Here is a 25,085-nt window from a genome sequence, read left to right as displayed (position 1 = left end):
TTTTTTCATACTGAAATAGTTTCTGATGAAAGCATATTTAGTGCAATAATTTATTCTAATGCATAGTGTGTTACTTTTTTATGGTGCATAGTATGTGACTTCTTTATGGTGCATAGTATGTAACTTCTCTATGGTGCATAGTATGTTACTTCTTTAAATGGTCAAATAATTATTTGTATTGAAGTAAATTATTTAAAGAAGTCTTAAAATTGCAATATTCTTGTAAAGTGATTGGATGGAATTTTTAGTATAAAGTTTGATGTGATGTTCCAGGACCACCAGGAGGATACGATTCGGTACGGGACACCATAGTGTTGGTGAACGGTCAACCAATGATGGTGCAGCCATCGAGCACGTCAGGCACCGCTCAGAAGCTTCCTGGACCATCGATCCTCAAGAACTCAAGTAAAAGCGACTTAATCACATCTCAGCAAGTCTGACACGATGTTCATTTTATCTGTAACGACGAGTCTGCCCAGAAATCTATCGCCAAAAATACAACGCGCCAATAACAGGTAGTCGAGTATCTGATAGGTTCGTAAACGAGTGGCAGTTGAACAAAAGAGGATGACTACGAATGTTCCACAATAGAAGAGAGATTTCTACGAATTTATTTTTTTAAAAGAAGAATAGCCAGCGTATTTTTCTGATATATTCCTCAACAATCCTAGCGCCTTATACTTTTTTATTAATTCGAACGTGAATCGTCGTTGATTCAGATCACTTGGAGATATCTTCCGTAATATTCTTTCTATTCGAAGGAGTTCATTTCAGATCGTATCCTTTGATTCGTACAAAAGTTCATCAAAATTCTTTGAACGAATTCGTTTACAAATCGTTGCAGTTCTAGATTCAACGGACGATTTCAACGTCTTCTAATTTCTGCAACACCGAAACGGACAATATCGAGCGGTTCATTTAATTACCAGTAAGTGCAAAATCGTTTAAGCGTTGAAATGGGATCGAAAATGGCGGCCGAGGAATGGACGTTGCCCGAGAAAATTCTGCGAGACGCTCCAAACGTGCTACGACATGTAACCGTTAATTACATGTAACCGTTAACTAGTAATTACGCTACTCCACTGCTTTCAATTGTACATAAGACGAAGAGAAACGCGAGGAAACAACAATTGAAGAAAGTCACCGATTGATTGCCACGTGCAAGCGACACACAAATATTCTAGAAAACGAAGAAAAATAAATCGCCCAATGGCACATCACCGAAGCGATTTGCTTCCGTGTAAGATTTATCTAAGGTAATGTTACTCTTGCATAGCGATCGATCTAGATTAGTATCGAAGCCCGAATTCCATCGATATCAGTCGCAAAACAAAGAAACAAATTTCCGTACACTTGCTCAGAAACTCATTTCATACACGTTTTTGAATAATAATATATGTTACCTTTTAAACGTAATAATATATATAATATGTTTCTAGAAAGATAATATTATCGAAATAAGTGAAAGTAGTTTGTATTCATTTGAAGAATCGTATCGAACGGAAGAGGAAGAGATTCAGACAATTTTTTTGGAGATTTTCTTGCAGAGCTTTGTTAATTTTCAAGTTTGTGGACGTTTTGAAGTTATGAGGTTTTGAAGCTCGGAAACTTGGGAGTATGGGAAAGTTTGGATGGTAGCATTGAATATTAAGAGCTTTGGAATAAGACAGAATTGGGAAGAATTAAACTTGGAAGTTAAAGAATTTGGAAGCTGAAGAACTTGGGAGTTAAAGAATTTGGAAGCTGAAGAACTTGGAAGTTAAAGAATTTGGAAGCTGAAGAACTCGTGAGTTAAAGAATTGGTAAACTGAAGCACTCGAGAGTTAAAAAGTTAGGTAGTTACGGAAATTTGAAGAAATCTAGTTGAGAACGTTGGAACTTAGAAATATTGGAATGGAAGTATTAAAGAACTCAACAGAACTATTGAACCTTGAAAGTGTTGCTACTTGGAAGATCTACAACTTGAAAGTATTGGAACTCGAAAACGATAGCACTTGAGAATATTGTAAGATTTAGAAGTTGGAAGTATTGGCACTTGATAAATTAAAAAACATTGAAAGCATGAGAATATTGTTAATACAAAACATGGATGATTTAGAACTTACAAGAAGATATAAAAGTTGGAAATGTTAAAGCTCGATATATTCAAAACCTGACAACATGGGGACTGAGGAGACTGAGAACTTGGGAGAAGAAGAATTTGAAAGCAGTGGGACTTAGGAGTATTGAACTTAGTACTAATACCAGGGTATTGGTATTTGAGAATATTGAGACATAGGAATAATGAAAATTTGAAAGTATCGGGAACTTGGACGTATTGGAACGTGGAAGTATTGGAACTTAGGAGTATACGAACTTGAACGTAATGAAACTTGGAAGTATTACAACTTGGGAGTAATGAAACTTGGAAGTATGACAGCTTAGAGCTATTGGAACTACGAAGTATTGGAACTTGGAAGTAATAAAACTTGAGAATATTGGAATTTGGGAGTAATGAAACTTGAGAGCATTGAGGTATTGGAACTAGGGAGTATTGGAACTTGGAGGTATTGGAACTTTGAGGTATTGGAACTTGGATGTATTGGAACTTGGAGGTATTGGCACTTGGAGGTATTGGAACTTGGAGGTATTGGCACTTGGGAGTAATGAAACTTGGGAGTATTGGAACTTGGGAGTACTGGAACTTAGAAGTACTGAAACTTGGGAGTATTGGAACTTGGAGGTATTGGAACTTGGGCGTATTGGAACTTGGAGGTATTGGAACTTGGAGGTATTGGCACTTGGGAGTAATGAAACTTGGGAGTATTGGAACTTGGGAGTACTGGAACTTAGAAGTACTGAAACTTGGGAGTATTGGAACTTGGAGGTATTGGAACTTGGGCGTATTGGAACTTAGAAGTACTGAAACTTGGGAGTATTGGAACTTGGAGGTATTGGAACTTGGGAGTATTGGAACTGGGAAGTATTGAAACTTGGAAGTACTGAAACTTGGGAGTATTGGAACTTAGAAGTACTGAAACTTGGGAGTATTGGAACTTGGAGGTATTGGAACTTGGGAGTATTGGAACTTGGAGGTATTGGAACTTAGAGGTATTGGAACTTGGGAGTATTGGAACTTAGAAGTACTGAAACTTGGGAGTATTGGAACTTGGGAGTATTGGAACTTGGGAGTATTGAAACTTGGAAGTACTGAAACTTGGGAGTATTGGAACTTGGGAGTATTGGCACTTGGGAGTAATGAAACTTGGAGGTATTGATACTTTAGAGTAATGAAACTTGGGAGTATTGGAACTTGGGAGTATTAGAACTTGGAAGTACTGAAACTTGGAAGTATTGAAACTTGGGAGTATTGGAACTTGAAAGTCCTTAAACTTTCGAGTAACAGAACTTGAGCGTATCAGACCTTGAAAGTATTCCATCTTAAAAGTATCTAACCCCGTTTCAAAACTTAAAAATATCGGAACCCGGTAGTTTCAGAACTTAGAAGCAATTGAACCCAAAAAGCTTGGGATCCTCAACAGCTGATCTTTGGCAACTTCAGAACTTAACAACCAAGAAACTTTAAAGCTTGAAAGCGTCAATAGCGAAGGTATCTCCCAAGGGCAGTAATAGTTCTAGCCACCGTTCAATTAAACTTGATTTAATTTATATTCCCTGACCGGAATTTCGCACGTGCATTCAAATTAACCGGCCATTCGTGTAAGAACGCCTATAGGTATAGTAATAATGAAAGTAGTTCATACCAATTTAAATCATTAAAAGAAGTGAGCGAAACTTTAATTGGCAATCTATAAATGTTAAATTAATCCATTCGTGTAAAATTTAATTCTACTATAAATTAACTACTGATGAAAGTGGTCTTCGGTAAGAAAGCAAAGATACGAGGATTCGATTTCGTTTACAAAATTATTAATGAAATTTTGCATGTATCGAAACCGGCCATTCGTATTAGGGTGTCGTAGATATAGTAATAATGAAAGTAGTCTATGAAGGTTGCAATTTAATTTACACGGTACAGTTTCTCATGTGTCCATCGAAGTGTACGGAGATTTTTCTGACAGATTGTTTCACCCAACAAAGTTAAACTCCCCTGCTAAGCTCGACAATTTTGTCGCAAGGATTTATCGTTATCGAAGAGTTCAGATGGTCCGGACGTAAACGGACCGTCAATTTTTTGTAATATACCATAGTAATCTCGTGGACGTTGAGTTCTCGATGTTGACTCGCGAAGTGTTTCATACCGTGATACGTTATCCTTGCTGAAGGAATTATGTCTCGAATAAAATTGAATTTATTCAGGAAAAAGAGAGGAAAATTCTTAGGCTTAGTATTATTTATTTTAACGAATCTCCCTGTTGTTGCTCACCGATGTCCTCCAATAGAAACAATCATTAGAACATAGAGTTTTCTGTTGTAGATTTGTTGCGATATGCTCTATTTTTATCGTTTAGAGCTTTTATCGTTGTTCTAGAAAATATTGGGGTTTTACTTGTTAGATAATTTATTACATTATTTCTTAAATCAGGTTGAATTTTTAAAACTTAAAAATTAGTATTATTTTTTTAAAATGGTTGTTATTGTTAGTATGATGCATTAATTACAATGCAGCAAATCTCTTCAGGGAACAGTTCAATTTTTTATGTAATAATATTTCACTCATTTTAGATTGATAATTAAATAAGTTTTGAAAGAAGTAAATAATTTAAAAAGATATTAAACACATGAGTTTTGTAGAAACTCTGTATCTTTGAAGAGGTTAAGTTGTTGAGAGTTAAATTAATATTGTTCGGTCATAAAAAAATATTTATTAGACCGAAATTTTAATTTAAAAGCAAATTCAACAAGAAGTTTTTAATCTATTGATATAAATGGCTGAAAATTTTTTTGTCTTTATTCGATCATATCAACCCTTTCATACTAACCCTTCAATGGTTGAAAAAGTCACTACAAATATACCAAAAATTTGACTCCAATATTTACAAACTTGTTATTCATTAAATTTCACTGAATTTAAAAACACAGAGTTCGACAATAATTATTTAATAATTATTTCGATAATTTTTTAATATTAAATACTGCACTCTCATCCTGAAAAAAAATCTAACCTTCTCAAATTCATTTCAAATTAGAATTAAATTTCTATGAAATTTTTTCAGCGTGAGACTTCAGTAAAAGTTAACAATTAACATTTGATTTATTATACATAAAGTCCATAAATGGTATTTCAAAAAGCTGATTAATTAAACAGCCCTTTACAAAACAGTGATGTACTAAAAAATGATCGAAATGGTTGTTTACTTCGTATTATTATTGTATTTTTAGAAGGTATTGTTACTTTTACATGGCTCGACGTAAGCGAACTGCAGTTAAGAGAAAAGGGTTATTTTTGCGTCGATCGCAAAAGGGAGGCAGACAGGAAAAGGGCAAAAGAGGGTTGTGTCGTTTCACGGGTCATCGAGATAAGCGCATCGGTTCGTTTCAAACCGAAAATAGGAATTATAAAATACACATTAAGCCGGTGATGTCGAGCACACCGGACAATTTAACGCGTACGTACAGTCAATAAACGTGAGAGATCGTGATTCTTTATTTTTTATGTGACCCCGTTTGTAAAGTGTTGCTAGCTGTATCATATGTATTGACATTTATCGTACATACACATATACACAAGTTACAGATATATACATATAATATATACGAATATATTATATATATACATACAAGTATATTATATAATATTTATAGACGCTTGGTACACTGGTGTACAATGGCGTCGCGTAGTTTATTATTCCGTGTACAAAACAGAAAAAAAAGAGCATATGAAAAATGAAAAACGACACGATCATCGTTTGATATTAAGAAATTCAGGGCGGAGTGTCGCGATTATACGTGAAACAATTAACATTATTGAAAACCCGCTGCGTTCAAATTATAAAACAATAACAGAAATATGTTAACTCATATCCGTGCGAGAGCTTGTCGAGAGTTGTTGCGTTACGTGGATGAATAAATGAATACAGGGTGAGTGTTCAGCGTGTACGAATATTTTTTAGAATAATAAGGGCCTAACTCCACTTTCTGTTCTCTTAACGATCCACCTGAACGGTTAGGTCGATGGGCAATGGCAGCTCGTAGGCACCGATGGACTCTATGTTTAAATTTTTACATTTCTTCATCTCTAAATTTTTACATTTTTTGATCATTAAATTTTTAGATTTCTTCATTTCTAATTTTGTAGATTTCTTCCTCTCTTTTCTACATTTTTTGATTCCTAAGATTTCCAATTTCTAAATTTCTAACAGTTTCAGATTTTCTTCAACCTCCAAATTCTTGAAATTTCTATAAAATTCTTACATGTTCAAATCGCTAAATTTTTAATATTTTTAAAAATTGAAAATTTTAAATCGTATAACTGATTCCACTTTAATCTACGCACCGTCCGTGCCCACGAGTTTGGGGCAATATATCTGCCCCCGGTTAGACTTCAGTGACTTGATTTCTGGAGAACGACAACTGCATTTAAAACGCACGATAATTAAAAGGGGTGAGAATTTTGTAGAATTTTTGAATATTTTGTAAAATTCGTTTTTGGTAATAAATTAAAAATAATGACGGTGGATGTTAAGAGTAAACTAAATCGTCCTTTGCCATCGATCCTTTGCTCAAAGGGACGAACAAGTGGAGGTGGATCCTCGCCATAAGCGTTCGAGATGGATCCTCGTTGACCTAATTAACAATTTAGAATCTAGTTGTTGTTAATACTCAGAGCTTCAGATTCTAGGCAAAACATTCAACTAGGACGATATTCGAATCCCAAGATCGGAATTCACGAACAATCGGGGCACACCTCGTATTGAACACAATGAAAGTTAATCGAGAATCGATTCACGCTTAATATACCGGTATCTCGAAGTACGTTTCGATCGATTCAATTGTTAATCGAATGAGCAACTTTCATCGATACTTCCATAGCCATAAGAATAAAGGAGCTTAACATTTATGAAATTTTATTTACATATTTAATTTCAACTATAATTAATTAAAATTCAATTTCAAATATCGTTAATTAAACTCCAGTTTCAATTATGACTATTCATAAATTATTTAAACTTTTAGTACTGTTACGAGCTTCAATATTAAATTTTTTAAATTAATAACAAGCTCCTATTTTAATTTCTATTTATTACTAATAGTTAATCTCGTTATGTACATATTCATGACTTTAATATTACACTTACAAAATTAATAATACGTTTTCATTCAGATCTTTATACATTTTACACAGTTGTATTGTATATTTATCTTTTCATTTATGTAGAAATGAAAGTGTTGTTCAAATTTCGCGCCAAATTGGGTCACGATAATGGCGTCCTTCTGATTCGTATGGCCATGGATTTTTCGTTTACGAATTTATTTTGAACGAGACTGTAATCGAAGTACCGAGTTGCATTTATTGAATTCCATTGATCTTGACCCTCATAGGACCATATTGGACAAAAGACGTCCTTTGGTATTTTCATGTGTTAACAAATATAATTTTCACAACTCTTTTACCTTATAAAATTATCGAATTTGCTATATTGAAAATTGTATGCAATTGCCTATAAGATAGAACAAATGTTTGCTGTAGAAATTGTTTTTAATAAATGTAACAAATTTTCTGCTGTAACGTTAATACATACATCTTACATTTTTTTAAATAAATTTCAGTATCAATTTTTAGTACAAAAATGTAAGAGTAGGATAATTAAGTCTTTTTCAGTTAACTAAATTTACAATACACAATTATTTCTTCGAATTTATAAAAATTGAAAGGCAAATTTACTCTATTCATTAATTCGACAAAATGGTTCCAAAGAGTCTATGGTCCCAAGCTTCACTGGTTCTACGAGGGTTAACAAAACATATCGTTTGCTATTTTAAATTCATCAGTTTCAACGGAGACATTAGACTAACGACACGTACTGATATTCGAGAATTAGAGGAAGAATTCTAGAAAAGCGAGAACACCTTCTAACTAGCCATATCTGAGACATAATCAAGAACAAATAAATTTTCTTCGTTTAAGAGAACCCTGAAAACGACCGTTCGATCGATAAAGAAGAAGATCCTTCGTTGTCGGATAAAGTAACGTTCATCGAAAGCATTGAACAAAGAAAGGGAAAAATGCAAAAAAAAAGAAATGAGGAAAAGAGTACTTGGGATTCGCGAGGGATGGGTGACTGATAGATAAGCGTTCGACAAACTTTAATGTCCCTTAGGCTAGATAGGCGAATCTAATGCAGGTATTAAAAAGGAATTTAAACAAACAAAGTTAGCACGTCATTAACAACAACAACAATAATACTTATTATTAATAACAGTTATGTTACAAAGTAAGGAATAAATAATAGTGTTAGCTGCCGGTTCAAGCTGGCCTGGCCACGCGGTCGACTGTCCTAGATAGGGTTAAGATTCGGTTACGTAGAATTATCGGTAACAACACGGTAATGTCATTGTTAACAATTTAAATAAAATTTATTTACGGATATTTTTGCTGTAAAATAATTTTATGAATCTTCGGTATGTAATTTTTCGTGCACTTCAAACTCGGGTGCTTATCTTCTCTTTCTTCAGTAAAATCAATTTATAGTTAAAACAGAGGACTTGGTGTAATCACATGATATTTATTAGTACACAAGACAATATTGCTTTCAATATTTTTTTTATATGAATTGTACTAATTTTGTGGCGAAATTTCATACAATTTTTAATTATACTTCTTCTAAACTTTTGAGGTTATGTACATGGGAATGGTTTAGAAAAATAATTAATGAATAGCAGAAATAAATTTATTTTTCTGAATACAATTTTGAATGGTATACTAATCGAAATCGATTACGATTGCTCAAACTTTTCATTTCCTTTTGCGAAGATTCAATTTTGTGTTCATTTCTTCAAACTTTTCATTCGCAAAGTTTGTGGAGATTCAATTTTGTGTTCATTTTCTCAAACTTTTCATTCGCAAAATTTATGAAGATTCAATTTCGTGTAATTATAAATTGTGCAACTTTGAAGATGTAGTTAAGAAAGTTAATTTATAGAAAGTATAATTTATATGAAGGATGGTTTAATTAAATTATGTTCACAGTTATCGTGTAGTGTTACGGGTTTTACGTGACCAAGAGCAACCAGTAGAGCGAACAGTACAAAGTAACGTGTCCTAGAGCTAATCGAGAAAGAGAAAAGCGTTCGAGAGTGAAAAGTAGGTGATAGAAGATGCGTTATGTTTCGTGGAAACGATAGGATTTAGAGTTCCTTCTCGTTAAGGCAGATTTTTGTACGTCGATTCCGTGGGAAATCGTTGAACAAGAAATATTTCAACCGCAAAGCGTAGCTTGTGGGAAACTATTTTAAGTGAAGAAAAAATCGATTATTTGTTTTTGATACGCCTCGATCGTGTCTCCATTTTATCTGCTAATTGTTCACTCAAAAATTATATAATTCGGTTATATTCAATTTTCACTATTTTACTGCAATTTTCATTTTTATGAAATTTTAATAAATCTCTTAATAAGTCTCTGGAATTTTTGATGGAATTTTATGAAATTTGAAAAAGACAAATTTCTTCAAATTTGTTTGAAGATTTTTTCGTTGTATTCTACTTTTATAAATGCACTCGTAGATTCATGTATGTGAGCATATGTGAAATATTTTTTTAATTGCAAACATTTTTTAGTAATTTTTTTTTAAATGAGACACCATCAGCGTCGAACTGTATACAATCACAAAACACAATAAAGAAAAAATTATTTATTAAACGATTGTAAGCTGTCGTTCAGAAGTCTTAGAACATTTGTCATCTTCGAAGAAACTATAATTATAAATTTCATTTTTTCGACTCTTCAGACTTGTTTAGAATTTAAATTAAAATACTTGTAAGTTCGATAATTATACTCACCGTCATCACATATGAAATTTATTTATAACATTCCCAGTTCACTAAATATTTTTAGTATTAAATAAATACATGAAAAGAAATATTTTTACCACAATAATTATAATTGTTATAATACAAGAATACAGGTAGTAGTGGTAGGTATCAGTAAAAGAAAATAAATTAAACATTATATTTACATTTCAATTATTTCCAGCATCATATAAAAATACCAAAACATAAATCAATTTTTCGTGGTACAATAGTCTAAGATTTTTGAATGTCGGCGTAATCAAGAGAGAAAAGAAGAAAGGAAACAGAGAAGAAATTATATTGTGTATCAAACCTGTATGCACACAAATTACAAAAAGAATTATGTATACACGTTGTTGTATAATGTTAGAGACGAAGGAAAAAAACAAATTTTACGCGTGATCCACTGTTTGATTCGAGATGTTTATCGTGCGTTGAAATTTGCGAGAAATTAAGAAACAGTATATTATATAGAAACGAGAGATTTAAAAGGAAACTAAATGGAAAAGATGAAAAAAATATATATATATTATAAAATACGATATTTAAGAGACGATGAAATTATATCGAGACATAAGAAATTGTATTAATATACATGTACATTGCATTGCGAAAGATATATACATTATGTAAATTCTATGTATATGTATATGATGCGTGTGTAATTAATAAAGTGTTGATATATATGGTTGACGATAACTAATTCTTCGTTCTTTCCATTTATTTAACGATCGTCTATTACGTTACACATAAAAAGCGGTTTATAGTTAACGATAAATGTACTTTATTTTTTGGTCAATGTTTCGTCTTATAAACTACAGTTATTTTATTTTAAAGATAGAGTTCGATGAGTTTTGGAATATTGTGTAATGTGCTTTGTTGTAGTGGTTGCATAGGGTTTGTGGAATATGGTTCGTCTGAACACAAGTGTCGAGTATTGAAGTCGATCTATAATACTTTGACGATTTGGTATTTTGGAAATTAGGGTATTTGGAAAATTGCAGAATTTTTGGTTTTGAAGTTGACAAATTTGGGAATTTACGAATTGGGGAATTTGGGAATTGGGGTATTTAGGAATTTGGTAATTTAGGAATTCGGTAATTCAGGAATTCGGGAATTTAGGAATTCGGAAATATGGAAATTCGGGAATTTAGGAATTCGTAAATGTGGAAATTCGGTAATTTAGGAATTCGGGAATTTAGGAATTCGGAAATGTGGAAATTCGGAAATGTGGGAATTCGGTAATTCAGGAATTCGGGAATTTAGGAATTCGGAAATATGGAAATTCGGAAATTTAGGAATTCGTAAATGTGGAAATTCGGTAATTTAGGAATTCGGAAATGTGGAAATTCAGAAATGTAGAAATTCGGTAATTTAGGAATTCGGAAATGTGGAAATTTGGAAATGTAGAAATTCGGTAATTTAGGAATTCGAGAATTTAGGATTTCGGGAATTTAAGAATTCGGAAATGTGGAAATTCGGAAATGTAGAAATTCGGTAATTTAGGAATTCGGGAATTTAGGAATTCAGAAATGTAGAAATTCGGAAATGTAGGAATTCGGGAAATTTGAAATTCAGTAATTTAGGAATTCGGAAAATCTGAAACTCGGTAATTTAGGAATTCAGAAATTTAGAATTTTAAAAATTCCAAAATTTGCGCCTCTTAAAATTTACAAATGTAAAAATTTGAAACTCTACAAAAATTCTAAAGTTCAAAAATCTAAAAATCTCTAACCTTGATAATTTACAAATTTACAAATTTTAGTACCAGGTCGTCAAAGTGTTAATAAAAATTGAATATCGCTTCTTTTATAACAGCATACACCATAGACAACAGACAATATTATTTGCTCCCCGATTATTCACCTCGTCCTGAGCAAATAAAAATAAATTTCTGTATTTACATCTGTTTAAAGCTTCACAATCAGCAACAAACTGTTTACATATAAATATAAATTGTTTAAAAAATATGTATATTGAACACTATTTCTCGGCAACATTGAGATGAGTTGTGTTTAAGTATCCTACAAGAAATTCCGGATGGAGGACGGAATGCATGAATATTCTAACAGTAAGTAAATTAATAAACATTCTTTCGTATTTGTAAAAAAAGAAGAAATGCGATGGTACATACATTTTCGAGCCTCAATTTTCAGAGACAAGAAAGTCATTCAATTCAATTAAATAAAAATTTAATAATACAGTTAAAAATTATTTTAAATAATCTGTTCGATAAATTTCGAATCTGATATTCTTAAAAAGAAAACATTAGATATGAATATTTATACAAAAGAAAATAATGTATATTAGAAAAATAATGTTTATCAGTAATTTTTCAATATATTGAATTTTCGTGTTCTTCAATTTTCCATTGTAAATGCTTTGATTCAAAGCTACGCACTTTGATAATGTGCTTTATTTTTATTGCTACTGTTCTTTTGGGTTGTAGTGTACTATATTGCATGATAATGTAAGAGTGTCGTTGCAGAATGACACACTATAATTTTTTTAGTAGTACTGAAGTGGTATAGTAATTTTTATACTTTGTATGAAATGGTATTATTATACCATTATTATTATATAGGTATTATTATACTTGCTATAATATAGCATATGCTGCGGTATGTAATTACATGTAATTGTATGTAACTTGCTACATTATGCAAAGTTATACTTATTTTAGTATAGTATATTATCACTACTATATCATTCTCATTATCTGCAAATATAGTACAGCATCATAAGTATATTACAATACCTTTACACAATAATATTACTATACCACGCTATATTATAATACAGTATAGCAACGATACCATAGAAACACTATATCAAAGCTTTACCATTTTAACTGCAGTAAACCATTACTATACATCATATAGTAATATGATATTATTATTGCTTACCGTTGCTATATCAGATCATTGTACTAGATCATTACTATACTATCCATTACAAACATCCAGTATATTCTCACAATACTGTACTATAATATCAGTATTACAATCAGCTGATTATTATACAATACTCTATTCCTAAAAATACAGTACAGGGCGTCTCACAACTAGTGAACGTCTCCGAAGTGGGCGTAGCTCTTGCGTAATCCTCGCGCTCTAATTGGACCATGTTTTTCCTTCATACTTCAAAAAGGAAGCTTCGAACGCCATTTTTGCAAAGGGAAATCTTGTACAAAGTCGCGTCAGCTACTCCCCATTTCAGGGACCTACACTAGCTGTGAGTCACCCTGTACATACGCATGTATAGAAGTAATAATATTTGAAGAATACATGGAAGGAATTATGACAATAGCATGTCAGAATAATTCTTTTCCTTGCAACCGCACTAGTTGCAGTTTCACCACACCAGCTGTGAAACACCCTATATAAGAATACAATACTGCAGCTCAATAATCCTATCCTTCATACTACATTACAGTATTACTCAATTCACCACACGATTACGTTACTAAAACACCGTATCATGCAACACAGTACACCGCAACGACATTATACACCCTGAACAATGACCCCGTAGCAAACTAATCTGTTCAGACTCGACCGCAGTCGAAAATTTACGATTACGACGTGGTAGGTGGTGGTCCCATGATGACCTTGGTCCTGGAAACAGCTCCCAAAACAGGTTTCAATAAAAGAAAGAAACCAGCGATGAAGAACGACGCGAACACCAGGTTCCTTCCGGTGTCGCTTCCGGGCCACCATCTTGAATACGTTCCGGTGATCAGCGTGGCCAGCAATAATATCATGGCTAAAATACCGCCAAATGCGTGCATCACTTTCAGGAGGACGGGTCTCACGCGCGGATAAAGCCACTTGGAGTTGTTGGTGACGATACCGAAACCAGCCACCAGGAAACATATGATGATGGTGATCAGACCGAGTATCGAGTGAGGCGTGGCAAAGTGAGGTTTATTGTGATCGATTTTGTGCACCACTATGAGGATTAGGCCGATTAGTAGTAGTGCGAGGCCGATGGTGTGCAGAATCCAGTGCATTCTTATCCTGCTCATTCTGGAGAGGCTGTAGCTGATGTACGCGTCGCCGGAAATGGTGAACACGGCCTCGGCCATCAGGAGACCCGCCTGGAATGATTAATTGGTAAACAATTTTAGCTTACCAGTGAAATTTGATTGGAGGTAATGAGGTGAAGTTTGGGAACTTATAGAAAGGGGGAATGTGGATGTTGCAAGTTTTGGGATTTGGGAATCTAAGGAACTTAGGAAAGTTAGGGACTTTAGGGACTTTAGGGAATTTGGGGAATTTAAGGAGGTGGGGGTTCAGATATATGGGTGTTTAGGGGTTTATGGGTTTATAAGTGGGAGGATTTGAGGATTGAAGGATTTAGGAATATGGGGATTTGGAGAGTTAGGGATTTGGAAATATGGGTCTTTGGAAAAATTGGGATTTAGAAATATGCGTATTTGAGAATTTTGGAATTTGGGAAATTTGGAATTTGGGAAATTTGGAATTGGGGAAATTTGGAATTTGGGAAATTTGGAATTTGGGAAATTTGGAATTGGGGAAATTTGGAATTTGGGAAATTTGGAATTTGGGAAATTTGGAATTTGGGAAATTTGGAATTTGGGAAATTTGGAATTTGGGAAATTTGGAATTTGGGAAATTTGGAATTTGGGAAATTTGGAATTTGGGAAATTTGGAATTTGGGAAATTTGGAATTTGGGAAATTTGGAATTTGGGAAATTTGGAATTTGGGAAATTTGGAATTGGGGAAATTTGGAATTTGGGAAATTTGGAATTTGGGAAATTTGGAATTTGGGAAATTTGGAATTTGAGAAATTTGGAATTTGGGAAATTTGGAATTTGGAAAATTTAAAATTTGGAAAATTTGGAAATGGGGAAATTTGGAATTTGAAAATTTTGCAATTTAAAAATTTAATAATTTGGTAATTTGTGAATTTTTAAACTTAAATTTCAATATTTACAAATTTATAAATTTCATAAAAATCACCTAATATTCACATCTTCACAATTCTTATATAACTTCATCTAAAAACCTCACATATAAATCTCCAATATTTAAAAACTAATATAAAAACTAATATAATAACAAAAATTTGAATCGAACAATTCAGAATTTTAAACACGTTCCTAAATTTTTGAAAATTTCAAAGAATTCAGAAGTAATTGCACTCGATGAACCGTTTTAATTCGTTCGACGAATGCCATAAGTAATTTGACTATTTAGGTCGACGTTACACTTTAGTCTTGAAATTTACGTGCATTCAAGTGAACAACGCCCACAGGTTCGTCTCTAGCGCGAGAATGAATTGAAGGGTAAATGACATTGTGCGAGAAGTAATTTCAGTGGTGAGACACTCAATGTGTGCTTATGATAATTTTAAAACAGATGTACATCTCCGATGAATGTTCAGAGGTTTCTGGATAATTTGCAAGGTACGTTCGGTCATTTGACAATCATTCTTGTATTTCAGCTTCAATTGTCTTACATCAGATAGTAAATTTAGTCTAGGCAGATAATTAGATCTTGGTATTTTTCTAAACGTAAGGATGATCGAATACTTGTGGAACTTGACACGAGATTGTTATGAATCATATCTAATTGTAAGAATTCCATTCATATCAAAGTTTATGTCAAATATTGTATATTTTGTTAAATATTTTGTTAAATATTTTAATATGCATAAGTTTAACATTATATCAGCTCTGTTACAAATTTAATTTTCGACAATCAATAAATAATGATATACATTGGAAAATTAATTTTGTGCTGGGAATACTCGAATGGAAACTGCATGAATCACGTGTAGTATCAAGTTTTTATACTGGAATTCATAGAATCGTACACAAGGCGTGACACCATCGTTCTTCAAGTTCACGATTACTCATAAACATTCTTCAACCAGCTCATAACAAGATCATTTGAATCATGTTGACAAAAATCGTATTCTTCAAGAGCGTCCTCTATCGATTTCCATTGTATTGAAATACCAATTGCTATAATGCGAATTTACGTAACTGCGTTCGAAGCGTAAAAGAAAAATTTATTGCATCCAGACGTTACGAAATCCGTTGTCTCAGCAATGTATTCATGAATTTTATACAATGGAGCTTCCCTCGGCTATAAACTAGTCTTCTGATATTTGTGACTGAGAAACACAATAACTTTTCTAATAAAATGAGTGATTTAGATTAAATGAAGCTTAGCTCAATCGTTTGGACAGAAAATAAGAAAAAGTTTATGTAATGAACAAATATATCGAACATTTTATATTTTACAATAAATGAGAGAGTAAACAATGCTTTTTATTGTAATGAGATGGTCTGTGAATAATTATATTAATTAATCGTGAGATTGAAATTAGAACTGAGTTACTTGTCTATACGACGCCATTTTGAATTATAGCTGGGAACCATTTTCGAATACTTTTCGAAGCTTCGCTGATGAATAAATATAATTTATCGAACATTATTCTTGAAGATTTGAGAAGTTAGAGTATCAACTATGTTAATATATTTATAATAGTTAATAATGACAATAATTATTCATAAATAAATCCATTACAGATGGAAATATTATTTAATTCTTTATTTAATGTATTATAAAGAAGCTTTAAGTTCTTGACACTTCGTTGATGGATGCTATTATAGTTTCTCGAATTCTGTTTCTAAAAATTTGAAAAACTACAGTATCATTCATACTAAAATCTTTGACAAACTTTAATAATCAATAACTAACAAAATTATGCACAAACAAAGTCATCATTAACTTCAAAATTATTTATTTCTTTATTTATTGTATTACAAACAGAAATTTCGAAAACTTCACTCTGTAAATTGCCCAGGTTAGGTTACATTAGCACCAGAAAGAAGTTACCTAACCTAACCCACAAGTCTGTGAAAGATCCTCTAACATGTCTTAACCAAACGAAGGTTGAAATGTGAAAGATGCAGGAAATTAGCATACGTTCGACAGAAAAGAGAATCTTTTGTTGAACGTATTATTGCGTGTACGTAATTCTACAGTTAGAATAAAGTAAAAGATAAAGACCTAAATTCCTGATCCACGTACTTCCATTATTTTTCTTGTGTTATGCAATTAGTATTGACCAAGTTGACTACTTACTCCGAGGCTCATGAGGATTGGATGAACGAAGATGACGTTGGAGAATGACAACACCAAAATGTAGATCACCGGCGCTATGAGAAGAAAATGTGTGAGAGCTGAGAAGGCGAGCATAATGGCGCTGGGTGGTCCTTTGCCTCCTGGATGATCCGTCATTTTAGGTGTTTGTTTTCACACCTGAAATTAAGACAGATGTTTATTAAACTTACGAGTTACTTTTTGGAGTAATGGAAGTGTACTTTGGATGAAGTATGGGGTTTTTGAGGAAGGTTTGGGAAGTTAGGGATTTGAGGTTTTGGGGATTTTGGAGAGTTTGTGGATTTGAGGATTTGGAGATTTTGGAGACTTTGTGGATATGAGAATTTTGTAATTTTGGCAATTTTTGTGATTTTAGAAATTTTGGAGGTTATGGAGGTGTGAAGGTTTGAGGATATAGGAATCTTGGAATTTGAGGATTTGGGGATTTGGAGAGTTGGGAATTTGGGGAGTTAGAAATTTTGGAAGGTGGAAATTTGGGGAGTTGGGAATTTGGGGAGTTGGGAATTTGGAGAGTTAGAAATTTGGGAAGGTGGAAATTTGGGGAGTTGGGAATTTAGGGGGTTGGAAATTTGGGGAGTTGGGAATTTGGAGAGTTAGAAATTTGGGAAGGTGGAAATTTGGGGAGTTGGGAATTTGGGGAGTTGGGAATTTGGAGAGTTAGAAATTTGGGAAGGTGGAAATTTGGGGAGTTGGGAATTTGGGTAGTTGGGAATTTGGGGAGTTGGGAATTTGGGGGATTGGAAATTTGAGGAGTTGCGAATTTGAAGAGTTAGAAATTTGGGAAGGTGGAAATTTGGGGAGTTGGGAATTTGGGGAGTTGAGAATTTGGGGAGGTAGAAATTTGGGAAGGTGGAAATTTGTGGAGTTGGGAATTTGGGAAATTTGAGAATTTATAAAACGTAAAATTTAGACAATTTTATAAAACTCGATCCCTTCTAAATTTGAATATTTTAAATTCTCTCAAAAAAATTCCCTCAAAAGAATTTTCAAACTCATCTCTGAACACAAAAGAGTTTAAATTGTATTTTAAATACGTTACAAATGTATTTTATAATCAGTTAAAAATGAAGAAATCAGTAATTACAGTTTCATTATAAACGCAATGTGCGTAAAATTACACATATAGAAGAAGAAGATATATTTTTCTCGCGTCGCAACTGCTCCTACGATCGTTTAGATGCGCGACGTGTGATTCATAGTTAATTGTGTGACACGATTCTACGTTTCTTTCAGCATCCACTTGGGCGAACTTGCAGAATGTCGTCTTTTACGATGGTACAGAAGCTTCAATTCGATAAATGAAGCTGTTGATTAAGTGAATGCTTGTTGAGATCGAAGAAGCATTAATTGCCACAATTCTACTGTTGCTCTGTTCACATAAGTTCATAGCCAAGTTAAATATCTCGATAATAAAATTTCCTAGAATTTCATATACTGAATTTTATACCATTTAATTTATATCATTACTTTTTTCACGCTATAAATTTGATATATTCATACAACTGTATATTTCCATTTTTTAAATTATTCAGAAGGGTTATGAGTGGTAGCAATGGTTATATTTTGAAATGATGGAGGTACGTTGATATAGGGATATGAGATACACTGATCTAGGGGTGTAGGAATCCATGGATAAAGAATAGAAATTCAGAGAAATCTATGGACATACATGTATGTATAGGGAATATAGGAATATGGAGAAAATAGAAAATATAGGAACCTGAGGAGAATTAGGTAAGATTTGGGGGAAGGGGCTGTAGGAATATAGGGAAATAAGAATGTAACAGTAAAGTAGTCGAGGAATATGGTATTCAAGTGATATAGAAATTTAGGAATTTAAGAATGCAGCGAACTAGATATTTAGGAATTTAAGAATTTAAGAAATGTGGAGATATAGAGTGAGATATAGGAAACTAGAAATATGGGGATGTAGGAAATTAAGAATGTAGCAATGTAGGTTAAGAATTTGAGAATACGACAACCTTTGGATATCTGATTTTGAAAATTTAAAAATCTAAGAATATCAAATTTCACGGTTATGAAAATCTAGGGATATCGAAATTTAGGAACGTAAGAATCTAGAGATATACAAGCTTAACAATATAGGAACCTAAATGATCTTATCATAAAATACCTCCAAATATTATTAAATATCATCTTCACTAAAAATAGTATAATCTACAATAAGAATCGTTCTTATTGATCATGCATTCCACATGCATCGCACTTTAAAAGTCAGCCAGCTGTAAATAAACATTCATTAAAAAATTAATATTATGTATACTTATCACGATCTTCACAATGTAATCAACTCAATCAAAGATGTATCTCATTATCTATGGTACGTGCAAAGATAATCAGTGTTGTATTGCAATAATCACTCTAACGTGATCAATTGATTATGTTATCATGATTGCAAGTTAAATACATTTTTCTTTTCTATATACGTCATACCGCTAATTGAGAGTATCGCTATATCTAATAAGTTCAAGTGCTAACAATCATTATTTCTGATGACTGTTTTTTTAATCTTTTAATGCAGTTATTTTAGATTTTTTTTTATTGAAGTGTTGGTGGAAAACTAATGAGAGATTTTTACTAATTCGAATTTCTAAATTTTACAATTTTTAGATTTTTAAATTTTCGTAGTTGTTAAGGTGCAAAATTCAATAATTTACAAATATAAAAATTTATAGATTTGAAAATTTCTACATTTCAAAAATTTCAATTTTCAAATTGGCAACTTTGTAATTTTTAAGTACACCAAATTCCACATTTTTCAATTTCCAAATCTCCCATTTTCTAAATGCCCAAATTCCCAAATTTCCCAATTTCTAAATCTTCAAATTCCAAAATTCCCAAATCCCAAATCACCCAAAATCCAAATCTCCCAAATTCCAAATCTCCCAAGTTCCAAATCTCCCAAGTTCCAAATCTCCCAAATCCCAAATCTCTCAAGTTCCAAATCTCCCAAATTCCAAATCTCCCAAATTCCAAATCTCCCAAATCCCAAATCTTCCAAATCCCAAATCTTCCAAATCCCAAATCTTCCAAATCCCAAATCTTTCAAATCCCAAATCTTCCAAATCCCAAATCTTCCAAATCCCAAATCTTCTAAATCCCAAATCTTCCAAATCCCAAATCTTCCAAATCCCAAATCTTCCAAATCCCAAATCTTCCAAATCCCAAATCTTCCAAATCCCAAATCTTCCAAATCCCAAATCTTCCAAATCCCAAATCTTCCAAATCCCAAATCTTCCAAATCCCAAATCTTCCAAATCCCAAATCTTCCAAATCTCAACTCTCCAAAATCCCAAATCTCCCAAATCCCCCACACCTCCTGAATCTCCCGAATCTCCCAAATCTCCCAAATCCTCAAATTCCCAAATCCCCAAATTCCCCAGATCCCCAATTCACAAACCTCCAAATTCTCAAATCCCCAAATTCCCCACATCCACAAGCAAACCACAAACCGCAATTAAAAAATCGAGCAATACGCATTACAATACATTTCTCCTTATTTGCCAAACGTCTGACAGAATTAAAAACAATCAATCATACAGCTGTAAACTTCATACCAGCTGAATACACTGAAATTCTCTTGAACTCGAGGAAAGTGTTCATTAGAAGGAAAACACGCCACGGACGTATTCTTATCGAATACATATTTTAATGCTAAGGAAACAGTGCGTAGTTTCAGTAAACACGAAGATTCCGCGTGTTTTCCTCAGACTTTATCGATTATCTCGATGATTAAATTCTCTCGGACGAGCGCAGAAATAAGTGCCTATAAAATCGTACGAAAATAACTGCAGTATGCAAAGTGAGACACCTTGATCGTTTGCGATGAGATTAACAATGAACGGCGCTGAACAAATATCAAAATGGAGGAAGTGCGCTAATAAAAAACGAGGAAAACAATGGCAACTGAAACGATCGTATCGTACTGTTACTAACTAACTGTAAACGTCTGACGAATTACGATAATTGTAACTGTCGAGATATATATCGTGTAAATATTGAAATTCATTGATTACTTGGATTACTGTAAATAAATATAGTATCGAAAATCGAAGGTGGATTGGAAATTCTTGACGGTGAAATCGTCGATAATTAGAGCGAAGAAAATGGTTGGGTTAGGACAGTTTTTTAGGTTAGAAAGGAAGTGTATAAGTAAGGTAGAGGTTGTGTTGAACTTTTGTTTATACAAAACGCAAATTTCACTTTAGGATAAATTTCATAATTTCATTTATGTTGAAGTTAAGATATCAATAAATGTAAATATTATTTGAAATGTACTATAGTATTTGTTGATTACTAAAATTTATATTTAAGGTCAAGAGTTAAGAAATCAATGAATGTAAGTATTATTTAAAATTTACTATATAATTTGCCGATTATTAAAATTTATATTTTAAGTCAAGAGTGAAGAAATCAATGAATGTAAATATTATTTAAAATGTACTATATAACTTGCTGATCATTAAAATTTAGGGTCAAAGGTTAAGAAGTCAAAGGTTAATAAATGTATTATTTAAAATTGACTATGTCATTCATTGCTTATTAAAATTAATGTTAGTACTTTTTGTGCATATTATTCTTATGTACAGTTATTATATTTGTACCATATGTATGATATATTATATATGTTTTGTAGTGCATTGATATGAAATATACAGTTTGACAATACATTTTAAAATTATTAATAAAATTGTCTCATAGTAACAATCGTTAAATCAACAACTTTGTTGAAATGATTTCTCTCTGTGATATTTTCGAATATTTCAAAAGTTTCTTTCTCTAGCAAATAAATTTTGTTCTATATTTACCGTTTACTTCTACTCGAGTTATCTTTCTCCAAGATATATTATCAATAAAGGAACATTGTATATAGAAATGATGGAAGCGTGAATATTTGATAGGTTTATCGTTCGAAGAGAAACAAGATCAAAAGAGATTACTAAAATCCAAAAATTGCTCAATGGAGCGTGGATTTTAAGCGTCGATACAAAACGTTTGGTAAGTTGGTCAACAGTGATATTTTCGACTGGTCGTTATGCTTATAGCAATTACGGTCGCGTGATTACGTTTATCGTAACATAATCACGCTTACCGTGACGTTCCGATTCGTGGCATACTTTCAGATACGCTCCACTTTCGTGATCCGAGTAAAATACGCGATTTCCATCGCGAATCTCGTGTTTACATTGGGCGTATGGAAATCTGGCCACGTTCGATTCGTCATTTGCTGACAAACGTTTTTTTAATCATTCTTACGCGATCTAGTGAAAATAGTTACACCGTGACACGGAATGAGCTGTTCAGGTTAAATTTAATTGCACTTTCAATTAACTCCTTGTTACTAACATTCGACATTTACTGACAAAGTTCTTGTACTAACAAAGTTCTTGTATTTTGGTGAACGTAAATTTTATAGTGAACGATGTTCTATAGATTTCAATTTTTATTTATTGCACATTAAAAGTATACTAAAATTGTACATTAAAATTTTGTTGGATTACTTGAAAATGATGCACATTTGCAACATATGATTTTCATTAAATAAATTTCTTTAATTTCATTTAATTTTGACTTTTTTTTAATAAAAAATGCTTTTATAGACTCCTATTTAAAATATTTGTATACATACTATTTTTTTATAGAAAATATATGTCAATATTATCGTGTAGACACAACACAGACAATCAATGTAATGATACGTCGTTTTTTCTTTGATTAGGTATCATTGCACCAACTCGAAGCTGATCGTATCGTTAAAAAATATTGAATGTACAAGACAATGCAGTTTGTTAATAAATATTGATAAAAAGTTATAGTGATCGTACATAAATTATTTTATTGTTAAATCAATTTTTTAAAATACATTTTGTGAAATTATAATATAATGAATAAATAAAAAATTTTAATTATAAGTGTAGCTGTTGTATATAGTTATTATATGTAGCTACTGTTGTATCATATGTGAGATTATTATAAAATAATATCATAATATGAATACAGTGATATAATATTATATATTGTATTATTATATGTAATTATTATATGTATACAGTTATTATGTACAGTTATTATATACAGCTATTATATACAGTTATTTTATATGGTTTTTGTATGCAGTTGTTATATGCAGTTTATATATGTAATTATTGTATGTAGTTACTATATGTAGTTACTATTGTATTTCATGTGAGATTATTATAAAATAATATTATAATATGAATACAGTGAAATAATATTATATATTGTATTATTATATGTAATTGTTATATATAATTATTACATGTATACAGTTATTATACACAGTTATTTTATATAGTACTTGTATGCAGTTGTTATATGCAGTTAATATATGTAATTATTGTATGCAGTTATTATATGCAGTTACTGTATGCAATTATTCTATGCAGTTATTATTGTATACAAGATATATTATTACACATTGAATATTCATTATCACACATCAAACTAAACTATCACATAATTATTTCATGCAGTTATTCAGTTATTATATGAACTTACTACTTGCAGTTATTAATTGAAGCTTTATATGCAGTTACTGTATGCACTTATAATATACAGTTATATACAGTTATTATACACCGACTACATTATAATATATTAAATACTTATTATACTTGAAACTATCCTTTTCCCAGTTCCCTCCAAACTGAAGCATCAAACAAAATACCACAGTGACAAACATAACCATGTCCCTCTAACGTCCTCCTAACCAGATAAAATCACCGTACTCACCTCGACTTCAATGTACTTAAGCTTCCAAGGAAAAATACGTAAACGTCAAAGTGGGTCAGTTTTCCAGAAACGAAATCGCGTTCCGACTGCGGCGAGCAAAGAGGAAAAGCACGGAGCGGAGTCCGCGCCTCGACTGAAACACTCTTTCAGGAATAGTCGCAACCATGGTTGCCACAAATAAACTCCCCATGACATCACATCACGCGAGACGTCATTAAACGATCTTCTTTGATTGGCGCCGGTTATCGTGACGTCACACGTCACAAAATTTCATTGGTTTAATGCTGTATGCGTTAATGCGTGTAGCTCGGTAAGACGTCACATGTGAGGTCCCCGAGCGGCAACTCTGGTCGCAAAGATCTATCGCTGTGTTGCCGATGCACCTTAACGAACAGGAAAATCGTTGTGTAAACGCGGCCTTGGCATGCCTGATCACTGCGGTCCCTATAAAACGGACGACTTGCGGTTGCGACGGGCAGAGCTGGATCATTGTTCGCTTCGTCATGGTCCGATGTGTCGGCGATAGGGAACTAGAGTTTAGGTATTATTCTTCTTGGGTTTCTTTGATTATATTGATTATGGGGTATGATTGGAGATAGAAAGAGTTTTGGGGAATTGGGGGAGTGAGAGTTGGGGAATGAGTATAAGGGGCGTTTGGGGTTTTGGGATTTGGGAATTTGGGTATTTGGGAAATTGGAGACGGGGATTTGGAGATGTGGGATTTTGGGTGATTGGAAATTTGAAGAATTGGGGATTTAGAGATATGGGATCTTGAGAATTTGGGAACTTGGAGAAATGGGGATTTGGAAATTTGGGATCTTGGGTGTTTGGGAATTTGGAGAAATGGGAATTTGGAAGTGTGGGATTTTGGGTAGTTGGAGATTTGGAGGATTGGGGGATTTGGAGATGTGGGATTTTGGGTGATTGGAAACTTGAAGAATTGGGGATTTAGAGTTATGGGATCTTGAGAATTTGGGAACTTGGAGAAATGGAGATTTGGAAATTTGGGATCTTGGGTATTTGGGAATTTGGAAGTGTGGTATTTTGGGTAGTTGGAGATTTGGAGAATTGGGGGATTTGGAGATGTGGGATTTTGGGTGATTGGAAACTTGAAGAATTGGGGATTTAGAAATATGGGATCTTGAGAATTTAGAAACTTGGAGAAATGGGGATTTGGAAATTTGGGATCTTGGGTGTTTGG

General features: G+C 32.7%; 2 protein-coding genes across 2 annotated transcripts in view; one reads left to right on the top strand and one right to left on the bottom strand.

Moving 5' to 3' along the window:
* The window catches only part of LOC100877877 (sodium- and chloride-dependent glycine transporter 1), a 40,283-nt gene extending 29,631 nt beyond the window's left edge, over nucleotides 1-10,652 (top strand). Inside the window, exon 11 of the mRNA XM_003701709.3 lies at nucleotides 274-10,652. Within this exon, the coding sequence (XP_003701757.1) occupies nucleotides 274-440 (167 nt within the window). The 3' untranslated portion in view covers nucleotides 441-10,652. The remainder of the gene's footprint in view (nucleotides 1-273) is intronic.
* Nucleotides 10,096-24,042, bottom strand: LOC100876077 (transmembrane reductase CYB561D2). The gene is made up of 3 exons (XM_003701693.3): nucleotides 23,885-24,042; nucleotides 17,072-17,248; nucleotides 10,096-14,048 (listed from the first exon to the last, which is right to left on the bottom strand). The coding sequence occupies exons 2-3, from the start codon at nucleotides 17,225-17,227 to the stop codon at nucleotides 13,527-13,529; spliced, it is 678 nt and encodes a 225-aa protein (XP_003701741.1). The 5' UTR covers nucleotides 17,228-17,248; nucleotides 23,885-24,042; the 3' UTR covers nucleotides 10,096-13,526.
* Between the last annotated feature and the right edge of the window lie 1,043 nt (nucleotides 24,043-25,085).

The sequence above is a fragment of the Megachile rotundata genome, chromosome 5 (genome assembly GCF_050947335.1).
Source record: "Megachile rotundata isolate GNS110a chromosome 5, iyMegRotu1, whole genome shotgun sequence".
Classification (NCBI taxonomy): domain Eukaryota; kingdom Metazoa; phylum Arthropoda; class Insecta; order Hymenoptera; family Megachilidae; genus Megachile; species Megachile rotundata.
Note: the sequence above shows the minus strand (reverse complement) of the source record. Positions and strands in the feature narration are given on the sequence as shown.

Bases quoted from the DNA above. Each gene is read 5' to 3' on its own strand.
- LOC100876077 (XM_003701693.3), bottom strand. From the start codon at position 17,227: ATGACGGATCATCCAGGAGGCAAAGGACCACCCAGCGCCATTATGCTC. The intron at 14,049-17,071 runs GTAAGTAGTCAA...TAATCATTCCAG, and splicing joins CAATCCTCATGAGCCTCGGA to GCGGGTCTCCTGATGGCCGA.